The 15,304-nt window shown below is 39.4% G+C and overlaps 1 protein-coding gene across 1 annotated transcript; it reads left to right on the top strand.

The window, feature by feature from the left end:
• LOC140334707 (uncharacterized) lies at positions 1 to 1,284 on the top strand. The gene has a single exon (XM_072416949.1). It carries the CDS (start codon positions 1 to 3, stop codon positions 1,252 to 1,254), a length of 1,254 nt encoding a protein of 417 aa, XP_072273050.1. The 3' UTR covers positions 1,255 to 1,284.
• Positions 1,285 to 15,304: the final 14,020 nt, after the last annotated feature.

The following is a 15,304-nucleotide window of genomic DNA, read 5'->3' as shown; positions in this document are numbered from 1 at the left end:
ATGAATATTGCTTTGTTAGGATACTTAACAAAAAAGATTCCAGTGTTGTCCTTTGTAAGAAGAGAACCTCCATTAACATGTTGTGAGAGTGAACTAACCACTGATACCATCACACCTTTGGCGGACAATCGGACATTTATCATATCAGCTTTTTATGACCCTCGTGGACCCGATAAACAAATGGTCCGTATCCTCAGCATTATCCATCATGAAGAAGTAAAGGATTTATATTGCTGGTTTTGTTGTAGCACCACCAAATCTCTACAAGTTTCCAAAGCACATATAGACATGCATGCTGACCGGTTTGGTTTCCCCTATGTGACTAACGACTTGTTGTGTTCAGAGCCTGTAGACTGCCATGCTAACCACTTGTCAGTAGGCACCTCTCCCTTCACCAATGTGACACATTATGCGCTGTTTCAAATACACAAAGACTTGGAACCCTTTACAGCAAATTTTACAGTCTGCATATCCACAATGTTTGGAAACTATAGTAATGTACTACAATTCATCCAGACCATGGAGATGTATCGGATACTTGGTGCCCAAAAAGTTGTCATTTACCTTAACAGCTGCAGCCCACAAGTGGAAAAAGTTCTGAGGTATTATATAACACAAGGAATCTTAGAAGTAATACTATGGCCTATTGAACGACACCTTAGAACAGGCAAATTTTGGCACTATTCAATGGATCCCAAGGACATTGGGTATTATGGTCAATTGGCCACACTCAATGACTGCATTTATCGAAATAAGTACAAAAGTAGTTTTGTTCTTCTCAACGACATTGATGAAATTATTTTACCATTTCACCATCAAACATGGGATTCCCTAGTAGATGAACTTCAGCAACAAAACCCAGGCCTGGGGATATTCCTGTTTGAAAATCATATTTTCCCAAAAACTGTTGCAACTGATGGAAACTTTTCCAACATTTCATCATGGAAAGACATTCCAGGAACAAACATTCTTCAGTATGTGCATCGTGAGCCTGATCAAGTGGATTATTTTAACCCTAGGAAAATGATTGTAGATCCTAGGAAAGTGATCCAGACTTCAGTTCATTCTGTTTTACAGGGTTTAGGAGAGTCCATAAATGTTCCTCTGAAGACGGCGTTGGTTTATCACTGCCGAGAACCTCTGCAGGAGAAACCAAATCAAACTTCATTGATTGAAGATAAAACTATCTGGCAATATAATGCATCACTGATAAGCAATGTAAACACAGTTTTGAACCATATACATTTAAAATGACAATACATTTGACAATAAACGCTTTCAATGTATATTTTGCCTTTGAAGCAGACTTTAAGGCTGTCATCTTCCACAGTAAATAGTGTCATCTTACATGCAAATAGTGGTGGAAGACCTAATCACTAATCGTTCTGTTAATTTGCTAAAATAGAAGTTCCACTTATACTCTAAAGGCCATAAACATCTTTCCAAATCACCAACCAGAAACGAAAAAAAGTACACAGAAATGATCACCTTATCATTTCTATGGTATGCAAAAAAGTTAAAATCTAGCTAGACAACACTGTATACCCCTGTGCATTCTACAGGAATCGTCCCATAAAAGTTATGTCATGCCCAAGGGTTGGGGGTAAGGTAAGCATAGTTCTATATTTTTTAATTTAAGTGATGTTTTTTGCCAACTAAGAGTAGGATATTCATAAAGCGGAACCAGAGAGAGTAGACATTCCATTTTTGTAGAAAGTCTGCTTTAGGCAGCTAGTGGGGTAACCAAGTGGATAGCATTCTTGCCTTGGCCTGGGTCCTAGGATTAAATCTTGATCCAAACACGATTTATAATGAATTCACTAAATTGAATGTGTGTCGGTTTCTTCACAAAACCATGCTAGTAAGTTAATTGGCTTCCCCCCAAAATCGGCCTTAAACTTTAAAAGAGATATATGAGTATTGTAGGGACATTAGATTGTGAGCTCCTGTGAAGGACATAAAGTGACATTACCATGGACTCTGTGCTGCATAATATGTTGGTGTTATATAAATACTATATTTACTATATGTAAAGAAGATATTGTAGGACAATTGTGTGTTTCATTCCTTGTCAATTCCTTTTACAATATTATTTCTTATATCTCTGAGATTCATCTGCTGTGTCATTCCAAGATGGTTCTTTAATCGAATGAAAGATGCCCATCATCAAATAACCAACTTTCTGTGACTGCAAGGTATAAAGGGTGTTACCACAGTTCTATACGCTCACATACAACCATGGAAAGAACAGCGCTGATGTCATCAGATCTATGACGCACTCTGCATCATTGAGAAGTGCTGCAGAAGAGACAGTCATCATAATGAGCTGCAAACAAAGAGGCGTAAATCCTTATAGTGGCCAGCATAATTATCTTCCAGATGGTCATGAGCCTGATCCCACAAATATAAAGGCAAAAAGTCCTTGTTTCCAAGAAGTCCTATCATATTTTATATTGTATAATGGGCTCATTGCTTAACCCTTAAGTATTCACAGAACTGCACATCAAATTACTGGCAACCACTTCTACACATATTTCCTGAAAATCTGATTCTTTCATTCAGAGAATAATCCGAAAAGTATACAATATTGCCAGTTATACATTTTTCTTTCTTTGGAATATTTTTATTAGGGAGAATCATAATAGAAACAAGACAGCAGTAAAAAAAAATAGTAAAACCACATAAGAAAGCAATACACCTAGGCAGGACACTTACGGTATATGTCCAAACACAGTCACTTGTATGAAAGATGAAAATCGTTTTGGGAGAAGCCCCTCCAAACATATGATCAGTGCAGATGTGAACTGTAAAACTGGGAACCAAAAGCAGCCGTTGCACCAAGTTTGGCACTAGAAAAGATGAGGCAAAAACAAGATAGGACAGATACAAGAGGAAGAAGGGAGAAAGGAATAATGGTGTTCTCCCACCAAGGAACAGGGATAGGAGGGTGTTGTCAGCTAGAAATTGGGTCAGAAATACAGTGACAGTCAGACTGTCAGTAGTCGGTGCTTAAACATAAGTGGAATGAATTTTTGTATCCAAGATAATCATATATAGGTGAATTTAGGCATGGCATCCTGCACTTGAGCAGTGCATTTTCCATGTATAAAGGTCCAGAAGATGCCCCCCTTCACCTTGCAACAACTGAGAAAGAATGGATTCCACGCAGAGGATGAATTTCAGGAGTTAAACTTTGGTCTAAAAGAGTGATGTCACTGGGAAATGCCACCTAATATGAAGCAGAAAGCCTGGGTGGGGGCAACCATGTAAACAAAGGGGGAACAGGGACATTATTTTAATAAATGAAATTAGCACAGATATTTGTCTCAACATATTATTAGGCAGCGTGGTGTCAGTTATTGTATAAAATCCAATATAAAAGTAAAAAAAAATTTATGGAGCCTAGACATTCATTAACTTCTGCAGCAAGTGCTTTGATATGCAAAAAAACAACTGCAGAGTTTGTCTTGGTCATTAAAGAGTTACAAGATGTTACAGATCAGCTCTTAAGAGTACCCACAACCTCACCTGTGTTTAGCAAAAGATTTCTTCTGCAAGTCATGCAAATCATCCTTCTCCCCCCTATCAAACCTCCAACTTGCACATGAGGGAGCAGGGAAGCCTGTTTGTATCTAGGAGTCGTCTGTATGTTGGATGTCCTTAAAGAGAAAGTAAACCCAAAAATGACCCAACACAAAAAAATAATACATTTACCTTCGATTGCGCAGAGCAGTCGATCCGTGCAGAGGGTTCTTCCATTGGGTCCTGTGTAGTCCCGGCATCCGTCTTTGGGTTGTCTACCCTTTCATGTAAAGTGAAAATTCTAGTCTAGAAAGTTTAGGTACGCTTTAACTCGGGACTACCTGTATTGCGAGAAAAGGGAAGCGCCTTGCATACCAGTGAAGAATGCTTGTTTCAGATGTGAACTTTTTTTTTGGTAATATGAAAAGCTAATTGGATGAGCTTCCCCAGTGGACAGTATGCTGTATGTAGGACTGGAAAGTTTGCTGTATGTAGGACTGGACCAAGATGCAAGTAGAGGGGTCAGACTATGTTTTAGCTCTGTTGGTGGGGTGATAGATGAAAGGAGACAGATAAATAAAACATTCAGGGGATGGAAGATATGAGGGTCAAGGTGAGTGTGGGTAGGGCAGTTCTAGGAAGAAAACCATGATTAATCCTGGTAGAGACTGCATGTGGATGGGAGTAGTAGGTGTAGTCACAGGAAGCACTGTAGAACTCCTACCAGCCATCTAAAGGAGAAAATTGGCCCAGTGAAGCCTGGAATCTTTGTGATAAGGTCAAGAACTCTGGGGCTGAGTTAGACCTATTGTGAAAAGGAAATAGCATAAGGTTGGAGTCACAAAAGATAACAAGACCCGTTTTATGGCAATTGACTAGGGAAAGCATAGGGGAGATAAATCTGGGTTTCCCAAACTAGTGGCACTTTGTGAGTCAAGCATGATCCCCATGCTGTGGAGAAGGCCTGTAAGGATAATTACCTTCGGGTTCCCTAATTTCAGATTAGCAGATAATAGTAAAGAACCTCCTAAATCCAATAAGTACCCCCTGCAACCTTACTGCCTTAAAAATTTGAGGACAGGTTCCACAAAAATATTTGGGTGCAGAGGAGTGGGAGAAGTGGGTCTACAGAAGGCACACAAAATCTGCTTGGATAGATTTGAAATAACAAATTGCCCAAGTTTTCTTTTTGGGTGGGTTCAGGCACTAAGAGAGACAATTTTGGGGTCATGTACATATTTGGCAAAAGGAGCCCCACAAAAAAATGACGAACCAACCCATAAACATGCCAATCCTTCTAATTAGCTGCCAGTAAGCGGGTGGGGTGAGTTGGAGTGGGGAATTAGGAAAAAAGAGAGAAAAAATAGAAAAAATATTATGAGAAGAGAGGTCAGAGAGGATCAAAGGATACATCTCACCAATCAGGGGATGGTTGCAGTAATACTCCTAGTATAAACTTGTGGTAAAAAAACAAATTAGGTAACATCTGCCAATGTATAGGGGTCCAAAACATGTAGGAATAAACATTATAAAGAAAACAGGCCTTATTAAAAAATAGTATCAGGGGGGACAGAAACAAGTTCCCCAGGCAGGACAAGAGCCTTGATCATAAAGAACTAAAAGGTACAAGAAGGAAAGGTTTTGTGAGGTGAAGGTGGTTCAGATCAGAACCAGGATTGGGAATCCATAGGCTAGGTGATCAACATATGGGTATAATGTCTAGAACTGTCTGTATTAGTCTGTCATTTGCAATCCCTATTTAATGTACAGCGCTGCGTAATATGTTGGCGCTATATAAATCCTGTTAATAATAAAAGAGTCTGATCTTCAAACAACAGGTCGGGGGAAAGGAAGTGGGAAGGTGTTAGATACACATAAGGAGTGGGAAACACAGAATCCAACAACAAGGTGGAGAAGGTACAGGCCCATATGGGCCAACTACCTGGGGACAGCCAAAAGCTGATCCACTTTCATAAGGTGAGCAAGGTGCTGTAATAAAGCGCTTCGGGGCACTCAAGAGAACAGTGATGGGAAAGTTTGCAGCAGAGGGTTGATTTTTCAGCTACCAGCTGACCTTTCGAGTTAATTGCAAAGCCCCTATGGTCACCATATTTGCTGGGGAGTAACTTTTTTTTTCTGCATAAAAACGTTTTTGAGTTTTTCTGCAACATTTCCATTAAATGGAGATCTTGTAATGTCTACTGAGATTTCTTGTATGACTAGTATATTAAATGATTTTGTATGAATGTATAGATCAATACTGATGTCATATTTTTGTAGTAAAAGCATCAGATCTAATATACCTTTTAGATTGTAAGCTCCATTATTCAAGGACCTCCTTCAAGAAGAAAAAAGGAGGAAAGGAAGCACACCCATTACCATTCTTTTCCTGGTCACGCAGGCTTCATGCTTTGATAAGAGTTTAGTTTGAATATTAATAGGGGTCTTCCATGTGGTTTTGTATTAGAACAAAAGGCATGGGGTCTCTTTTATTTTACAAACTGAAGCAACATTTAGGCACAAGCCGGGTTCCCTAAAAAAGCAATTTTCCAAATTTTGTTTTCAAAAAAGATATTTTCATCTTGCAAAGCCTCTGAACATATTATTGCCACCTAAATGACTGGCAAAAAGGGGTGTTTTGAGGATGGGGAGTAGCTGAGGGAAAATGACCCAAGAATTGTTTTTCTTTGAAAAAAAAAACATATTAGCAAAAGCAAAAAATTACTTTTAATAGTGATTGTTATTCTCAATTATTCCTCTAGGTGATGCTCATTTACAATAAATATAACCACATTTATTTTTAATGTAAATCTTCTAACAGTGTACTGAGAATGACAGCAGCTATTAAGCTAATGAACTTTTGACACAACTTTATTTATATAATTATATTATATGTTTGATATATGTATATATATATTTCTATTTAAACAAGTCCCCTGGCCTTTCCTTCTGTAATTTTGGTGACAATACCATGTTCAATAAACTTCAAAATTCATCTGTTAGATTTTGTCAAAATTCCTGTTAAAAATGTCTTCCACAAAAACGAGTTTGCATAAAGGTTTTATCTATCCTAGTAAGCAACTGACCATAGTGTAAAGGTCATGCAATGCATTGTGGGACTACAAATAAAAGCACAACAGTTTGCTGAGCAGATGATCTGTGGGCAGAGTGGTAGTACTGCGCCCCCTGAGAGCAGCCTCCGGATGCTTCCAAGATTGGGTTTTTCAGGATGTGCCCGATGGAACGCTAAACCAACCTTTTGGTACGGACTTTCCTAGATGGAACCAAGAGTCCTCCTCTGGTCCAAAACCATTCCACTTGGATCTTCTTCTGGAGTCTAAAATAACCTCAAATTCTTCATCCCCTTCAACTACAACTAAATGGATTCTGCAAGACCAGATTCAAGCAAGAAACACTGAAGTCAGGGTGGACCCTTAGAGATTCTGGTAACGAGAGTTCAACTGCTACAGGGTTAATGATATCCTTAATTGAAAAGGTTCCCACAAATTTAGGGCCCAAATTCTTAGAGGGACAACAAAGCTTCAAATTCTCAATAAAAAGCAAGGCCAGATCCCTAATCCTAAATCTCCTTTTCATGTCCGCAATTAACTTGCTACGAGATTGGGCCTGGGTCACGGAGGAATGGAGAAGATTGTTGGAGATAAAGTTCAATCTATGATACCATGTACCAGGTACCATGGCTTGAGAAGGATAATTGGGAATGGATGAAGGATGCAAACCCTTTCAGGTTCCATGGAAATTCCTTCAGTAAAGATTATTAGGCCAAGGAACTAAAGAGTGTCCTTTTCAAACTCAAGCACCTTTTTAATGTGGGCCTGACGTTCTTTAGGTTGGAAGAGAGGATCAGGGTGCCATTTAACCTAAGGGCCATGAAAACATTAAGAAAATCCCTGAAAATGTCATCACAAAATGTTAGAAATTAGTAGAGGAACTGCAAAGTCCAAAAGGCATCACCATCAAAATGGCCAAAGTGGGTACAAAAGCCCATCTTCAATTCGTCTCCCTCTCCATTCTCATGAGGTTTTACTCCATGCAAATCCATGTTAGTGAATTTCTTGGTTGATATGAGCAGCAGGACGAGTTGTGGAAACAATGGTAGAGTATAATAATTCTTAATAATAATACTATTGAGGTCCCTGCAATCAATGCAAAGCCGGAGAGTATGGTCCATCTTTTCTACCAGCACCAGTGGGTGAGGTGGATGGGCAGATAAACTACCATCTTAAGGTGCTGGGCCTTGGCTTGTAAAAAAATGTAATGCAACCAAAATGAATGTTGGCCCTTGGTAAAAGCTCTATAGGGAAATCATAAATACGGCGAGGGGGAAGTGAACCTGCTCCCTTTTTGTCAAATACATCCAGTTAGTCATGGTACACCAGTGGTATCAGATCCTTTTTACAACCTCTACACACAACAGACAAGCTGGTTTGGATAGACATAACTTGTGACAGTAGTCAGAAGAAAAGGTAACTTGACCGATGAACCAATTGATGTTTGTATTATGAACTTGTAACCCAAGTATGACCAGGATAATAGGGAATACTAGAAAAGGGATGAAGTCAAAGCTATAAAAATGTTGATGGTCAGGAAAAATTAATGTCCGGATTTGAAAGGATTCCTGAGTTACTGGTCCAAACTTGACAGTGGAACTGTCAGCCAGGCACAGAATTTAAACTAGTGTCTTGGTGCACAGTGGAAGATGGAGTCTTTCCCGAGTAAGACAGAACTCATGGAAACACGTACATGCCCCAGCATCAATAATGGCCTGGACTTAAACGATTTTGTCCAGGTTCTGTAAGGAGAGATGGAGTGACACATGGCAACTGGGAAAATACTTACCCAAGGGAGGGACAGGGCAGTTGTGAAGAAAGTGCCCTGATCCACCACAGTACAGGCAAAGTTAGGCTTGGAGTCATTTTTGGCAATCCTTTCTTGACAGGGAAGGTCTTGCTAGACCAAGCTACATTGGTTTGGGAGATTCCAGAGGTGAAACAGGTTGATGACTCGGAGCAGATACAGAGGTAGCACATTGGGGAGCACACAAGAAAAAAGGTGACTCCATCTTTTCTATCTGACGCTCACAGACATCAGAGTAAGCTGGGTCTCCCATTTCTGTAGGCTGGAATTTGCAAGTTTGGGGTTCTGACTGGAGTAAGGAAATAACTGTGCCCACCTTGGTGCATTCCTCAAGGAAGGTTCTGGGTTGCAGGGGGAAATAAATACAAAAAAAAAAAAAACAGAAAAATAAAGGTCTGAAACTGACCTTGATTACCAGAGAAGCATGTGGGCAAAGGTACCTGTGGCTCAAGTGCAAAAAACTATGATGGTGGAACACTGGGTACAAAGGTTGGAGTGCTAGTCAGAGATTGGAAATGATTCTCCATCTGATAATTTCCCTTTCTGAACCTCTTGTACAGAAATCGTAAATTCAGAGATTTTTTTTAGAGTTCATCAGATGGGGAACCATTCCCAGAAGCCTGCATTGTGGCTGGGCCCTTCTTTTACGGGCTGCCTCCTCCTGACAGGAGACACAGTCTTCACCAGTGCACTCCGCAAAGAGTCATGGGGGTACTTTGCCGCAAGGAGATCACCAGGTTGCAACCCCAGGCTCTTTCCACCAGGGGGTGACAGGGATCAGATAACGTCAGCATAGGAATGGCTCTAAGGTGGAAACAGCAAGTAAAGGCAAGGTAGATGAACAGGTTGAGGTCAAGGCAGGTGGCAAACAAGGCAAGGTAAGGTTACAGGCCCAGGTCAGGGAAAGCAGCAGATAAGGCAAAGTCAGCTAACAGGCCGTGCACAGGGCAGGCAGCAGACATGGCAATCAAGGTCAAATTGGTGTCAAATCCAGAAAATCAGAACAGAGAACAGGCTGTACAGAGAGGCAGGAAATGCACTAAGGATCCAGCAACATCAGCCTGGAACTGGAGAGGTTTAAATGGGCTTAGCAGCCAGTGGCAGGACAGAATTAAACAATCTGCTCATTGGCTGTGGCTCAAACTCCAGATTTCCCCTTCACCTGTGCACAGTTCCAGTTTCTGTGCAAGGGATGATGAGAACAGTGGAAAATTGACAGCTAAAGGGATGTAGGTGATGCTGAAGCTTGCTTGAAGCTTTAAGTGGCATTTGTGCCACTGTACCTCAGTTTCTTCAACACATAGCAGGGGGCAATGAGTGGTAGGTACACTTGTTTGTCCACATACAAGCATTGGTTTGGATTGAAGATGAACAGTAACGCTCATACACAGTACATTGATGTGTTGAATACTTGTGCAACAATGTAAGTGCAGCCTGAACTTTTTTCTATGTTATGACTGGACCCCCTCAATTAATATAAACCCAATGAAACATTCTCTGTGCTGTTACTATAGGACATGCACTTGACAGTGAGCTATGTTTGAATTTTCTGTCAAAGGACTTGAATGTTAAGCTACACATGAAATATTTGGGGAAACAGGTGGAAGAACCAGTTTACCTGACTAAGTTTCCGTGCGTAAACATTAGAAGGGGAAAACCAGGTGTGAAACCCACAAGCAGGACAGCTGTATAAGTCAGCTTTAACATAGAAAGTTGCCAAACTGCACATCAGATATTTGGGGAAAACCTGTCTACCTAAGAAAGTTTCCAAGCAAGAACCTGAGAAGGGGAAAACCATACAGATGCCAAACCCACTAGCAGGATGAGTGTATAAATTAGCTGTCATGGAGGAATATTTGCATTGCTTGTCACGTGAAGTCTTTCTATAACTTCATCTCCAACACAAATCACAATGCTATGGACCTGCAGAGGGTCACCAAGGTAAGCACCTTGATAGTTAAACATCAATCACTAATCTGCCTTTTATTCCATTTAAACTGATTTGGATTAAATTATGATCGGTACTAATTAGATATTGTAAATTTCAATAGCCAAATCTGAATTTTACTGTTATTTATAGAAGTTCTGATTCCCAAAAGTCTTCTGGAATCCAAAGTGTCTCCTGCCTTGAGTCAGCTTCAACTGTTGTTTGGGCATCTTTAGATTGACCGTCAACGCCCCCAAAAGTCCCCCTATATATTTTAGTATCTAAGACTCTTTAGACTTTTTTTTGTCCCATTATCTTATCAGGCAGGGCTGCATAAGCTTCATAAACGTTTAACAGCTTTACATTCTCTGTAATAAACCTTGCCTTGGGGCTTAGTTTAAGTTCCCATCAACCGCAATAGAATCTCTACATCTAGAGGTTCTTTAATTTCTTTTAATATAAAAAGCTCTACCAAACCACACTCTCATCACTGATTATGATAAATCATTCAGTGTGATAATTCTAGGAGCTCCTGCAGGGGCTCATTTACACCCAGGTAATCTGCCATGTGTGTGTTTGTGGGTGTTGGGGGGGGTATCCAGAGGGACAGGTTAAATGCATGGGGCCATGGTGGCTTATTGAGGTACAGCATTATGAGTGACTGCATTCAGGATCAAGGGAGTTGAGTGTCATATTTTGTATAATATTGTTATATTAGGAATGAAAGCAAAGTGGAAAATGAAACATAAAATGTAAAATATTTGAAACATGGTAGTTTTGGTGGAAATCACAATATAAAAATTGTGGTAATGCTCTCTTTAGTGACCAGAAGATTCAAAGCATATCTAAATGCAAAGATTTAGATGCATTTGGCTGATCTAAACTGAAGGATCAATTGCCTTCAGACCAATTCTTGCTGAGTTTCCTAATATCTTAGGAAAATTTCATGTTTAGTTCTAAAAATATATTGTGTTTTTAGTACTGCTGACCATCCAGCTCCACGTTAGGCAGTTGTGTAGATTACATTATTCTGTAAGGAACATTATCTTATTTCCTCGTTATATTGGCTGTAGCATTGTGATGAATGTGAAGCCAAATGTGTATATTTGGCAGCATCTTCCACTATTTTACCTGGTAAAGAGGTTAAGGGACCTAAATGATTATGGTTCATGATAAAACTGCAGTTTTGCATATCTTTATTTGGGATCCAGTTCTGCACTGTATTGGATAGAATGGGTGGCCCAAACACTCAATCTCTTTCCCAGGATAGGATTTGGAGATGGCTAGGAACCACTTGTCGGATGGTATTAAAGGGGAATTGCTCATTTATATTGGTGGATGGAGGCCAAGAGGCTCAGTCAGAAAGGCTGTGTAAGTCTTGGGACCTTGGAGAACCAAGGAGGCCTCCCAAAGTTTTGGTGTGCTGGTCCAACAACTCTGAAGAAGTGTGCAAGAATGATGAATCTTATGCCATTTTTCTGGTGGACTGTGGTGATCCCCTGTAATTGAAAACAATGGATGACTATTTTATGTTTATGTTTTGGAATAAATAAAAATGGGCAAAATGCCTTGATATTTGATTTGGAACCAGGGTTCCATACTTTTATACGTTTGATGCTAATCCCTCACACTACTAATACCGGTAGTCCCCAAGTGAAGGACATCCGACATATAACGATACAACCGATACAAATGGCTTCCCTGCCTGTGTGTGCAGTATGGAGCGGGCGGTTCACATGTCTTGCAGAAGAAATCTTTAGCTGTTCTGCAAGTTCTTGTTCAAGTTCAACTCTTTATTGACCAAGACAAACTCTGCAGTTGTTAATTTTTGCATATCAAAGCACAGCTTGCTCTAGAAGTTAATGAATGTCTAGGCTACACAAAGTTTTTTTTTTTTTGGCTTTGTTTGTGATTAACTCACAGTGAGGATTTTATAATTAACTGACACCATGCTGCCATAATATGTTGAGACAAACATCTGTCCTAATTGCATTTATTAAAATAATGTACCTGTTCTGACTTACATAAATTCAACTTAAGAACAAACCTACAGTCCCTATCTCATATGTAAAGCTGCGTACACACTTGCAATTTTTGTCGTTGGAAAGGATCTTTCACGATCCTTTCCAACGACAAGGGACTACCCGATGCATGAACGGTGCTGTACATACAGCACCGTTCATGCTCTATGGAGAGGGGAGGGGGAGAGCGACGGAGCGGCACCCTGCTGCGCGCTCTCCCCTTCCCTTTCATTAGGATCGGTCGTCGTCCATCGTCCGTGGATCCGGCAGGTCGGTCGTTCGGACGATGGACGACACCGACTGTACACACGGCAGAATTTCGCCCGATATTTGGCCGATGCCGATTATCGGGCGATAAAAATCTGCCGTGTGTACGTAGCTTAACCCAGGGACTACCTGTAATTAACAAACCAGTGTACAATAATTACAACTAGATATGTAGAAGAAAAAATTACAATACAAAATAAATAGGTATGTTTTATGCCCAAAGTGAAGGTAAATGTCTGATTCTTTTGCACCTAGTGAAAGCATGAGTTTTTCTCCCAAGATGCAGTTCTGGTACATAAAGCATCTTTAGCCTGATTAAGCTCAAACCAAACCAATTTAAACATTTTATGGGCCCATTTTGCTGGTTTTATCTTTTTAATGGGGTCTCAAAGTGAAGGTAAGTACCTCAAGCTAGTAAATAAGGAAGCTTCATTTATTAAAAAAAACATAAAAAGTAACTCAGTAAAAATAAAAAAAACAAATTGCTCACCTCTAGTTGGGCACAGAAAATCCTCTGCACTGCTAGGTGATGCTATTTTATAAGGTTGAATAACAGAAAGTTTCAGTCAACCCTTGCCCTTTAAGTCTAGGCTATCATGTCATTGGGGGGGTGACACTAGTGGAGGACTAAATATCTATGTCTAGCATTAGGTATATGTAAAGGACTGTAGGGAAGGGTTTGCCAAGTTTTAATTACAATTTGTGATCCTTAACTGGACAGAAATTTGTGCTTTTGACCACTGCCACCAGGACAGAAAGTAAAACATTGAATTATATTGTTCCAGTGAGGACAATAGTTCCAGTAACAACTATGTGGGAGTTAAATGAAACTTTAAACCTTGTTAGGAAATTTCCACTTACTTTATACTGTATATATTTTATTGTATGTGTTGATGTTGGTCTTGCAGATAATTCGACCAAGTTGAAAAAAGCAGAACCAAAACTGTGTTTTCATTTTTCACCTTTCCATCATGTCCAAAAAGACTTCAGAGCTTATGAGTCAATTCAGAAAGAAAATATGGGAAATTTCTGAGGAAAATCGGGAAGATCTCTACAATAAACTCATCATTCGGTGTCAGCTAAGCTCCAGAGATCACCTCTATGTCTTGGAAGCTAAGAGTTCCTATGACAAGCTTGAAAGGTTGTTGAATGTCACTTTGAAAGCCGGAGAAGCAGCTTGTGAAAAGTTAGTTGGTCACTTGCAGGAGTTGTCAGACACTTTTCCAGCATTATCTGGGCTCTTCCAAGGTGAATAGCAAATATGAATTTGTACAAAGGATCTTACAGCTTTTTATTTTTGCAAGAGTCACTTTAAAACCATTTTATTTCTTTTTTTTTCCTCATGAAGGCTTACTCATATTTAAAGATAATGATTTCATTATTTAAAGTGAGATCCTGAGAAGGGATTGGTTTAAAAAAAAATCAGAATTAATTAAAATGACTCTGCGCAGAGAAATTTTAATTGGAACATCAGCTAATGTTTGTTAAAAATATCTAATTGTTGAAATGTTTGCATTATCCTGAATTAATAAAACTTTGGAGAGAAATGAAATTTGTTTGAGGACCCTTGACAGACAAAGGTTTTTGAAGGAAAGAAAGGTAAAAAATTCCGGCAGGTTTTCATTAATGGATAAATTTATATAAAAATGTGAAAACAAATCCTAATTTTAGTTCTAGGTCATAACCAGAGCCTGGATTTATACTTTTTTGCTCCCCTGGGCCAGCTAGCTTGTGCTCCCTCCCCTTCCAACCAATAACTGCAATTTACACTAATACAGGCAAAACACAGTTAAGACTACTGTGTCACAGTAAAACCTGATAAAACACACAGTAATGCTAAAAACTACAGACAGGGAGCAACCACTGTTTTTTTTTTTTTTTATGGCATCCCATATATAGGAAAAAAAAATTAAAGTTTAAAGAATGATTGTATAATTAACTTTTTTAAAGTAACTATATATTTTTTTTTATTTAGAGTCAGCCCTTCATTCAAGTATAAGTCATAATGTACCATCACAAAAACCTTGGATGCCACCTAAGCCACCACTGCCTAAACCACGGACATCGGTGAAGATGGAAAATCCTAACAATAACAGTAAGATATTCAAGGCTCTCTGGCTTTTTTATGACTAGGCATATCTATCATGTAAACACTGTAGCTTTTTCTTTTAATAAAATTTTGCATATCTGGAATTCTATAGACCTTTGGCTGGTTATGCTTCAACAGTAGGTGCTTCTTTTTCCTGCACTAAATGGGGCCCATGTAATGATTTGTTAGAACTGTTCTGTACCATGATTCCAGATACAAGTGATACAACCTGCAGATGTTATGTTGATGAAACCCTGGGCTTGTGTGTTGTGTTGAAAAGCACTGGCCATCATTAAACTGGGCTGAGGAGACTCATTTAATAGATAGGTGGATGTTCTATGTCAGTGCCGAACAAAAAGTGAGTTTTTCAGGGAAACCAACACAGCTGACATGAGATCACTAATCTTCTACCTTTCTGCTGCAGCAGAGAAAAATCAGGTCCTCTCCAACCACAGACAGGGTTGTAGTTGCTCTGTCACTGACTTGAGATGTTGCCACACAATTATCTCAGTTGTTTAACCCACTTTTAGTTAAACATATTAACAATTATTTCTTCTTTTTCCATCACATCCAGGTAATAATGAAATATTCGATGAGATA

Source organism: Pyxicephalus adspersus, chromosome 7 (assembly GCF_032062135.1).
Source record: "Pyxicephalus adspersus chromosome 7, UCB_Pads_2.0, whole genome shotgun sequence".
NCBI classification, from domain to species: domain Eukaryota; kingdom Metazoa; phylum Chordata; class Amphibia; order Anura; family Pyxicephalidae; genus Pyxicephalus; species Pyxicephalus adspersus.
Note: the sequence above shows the minus strand (reverse complement) of the source record. Positions and strands in the feature narration are given on the sequence as shown.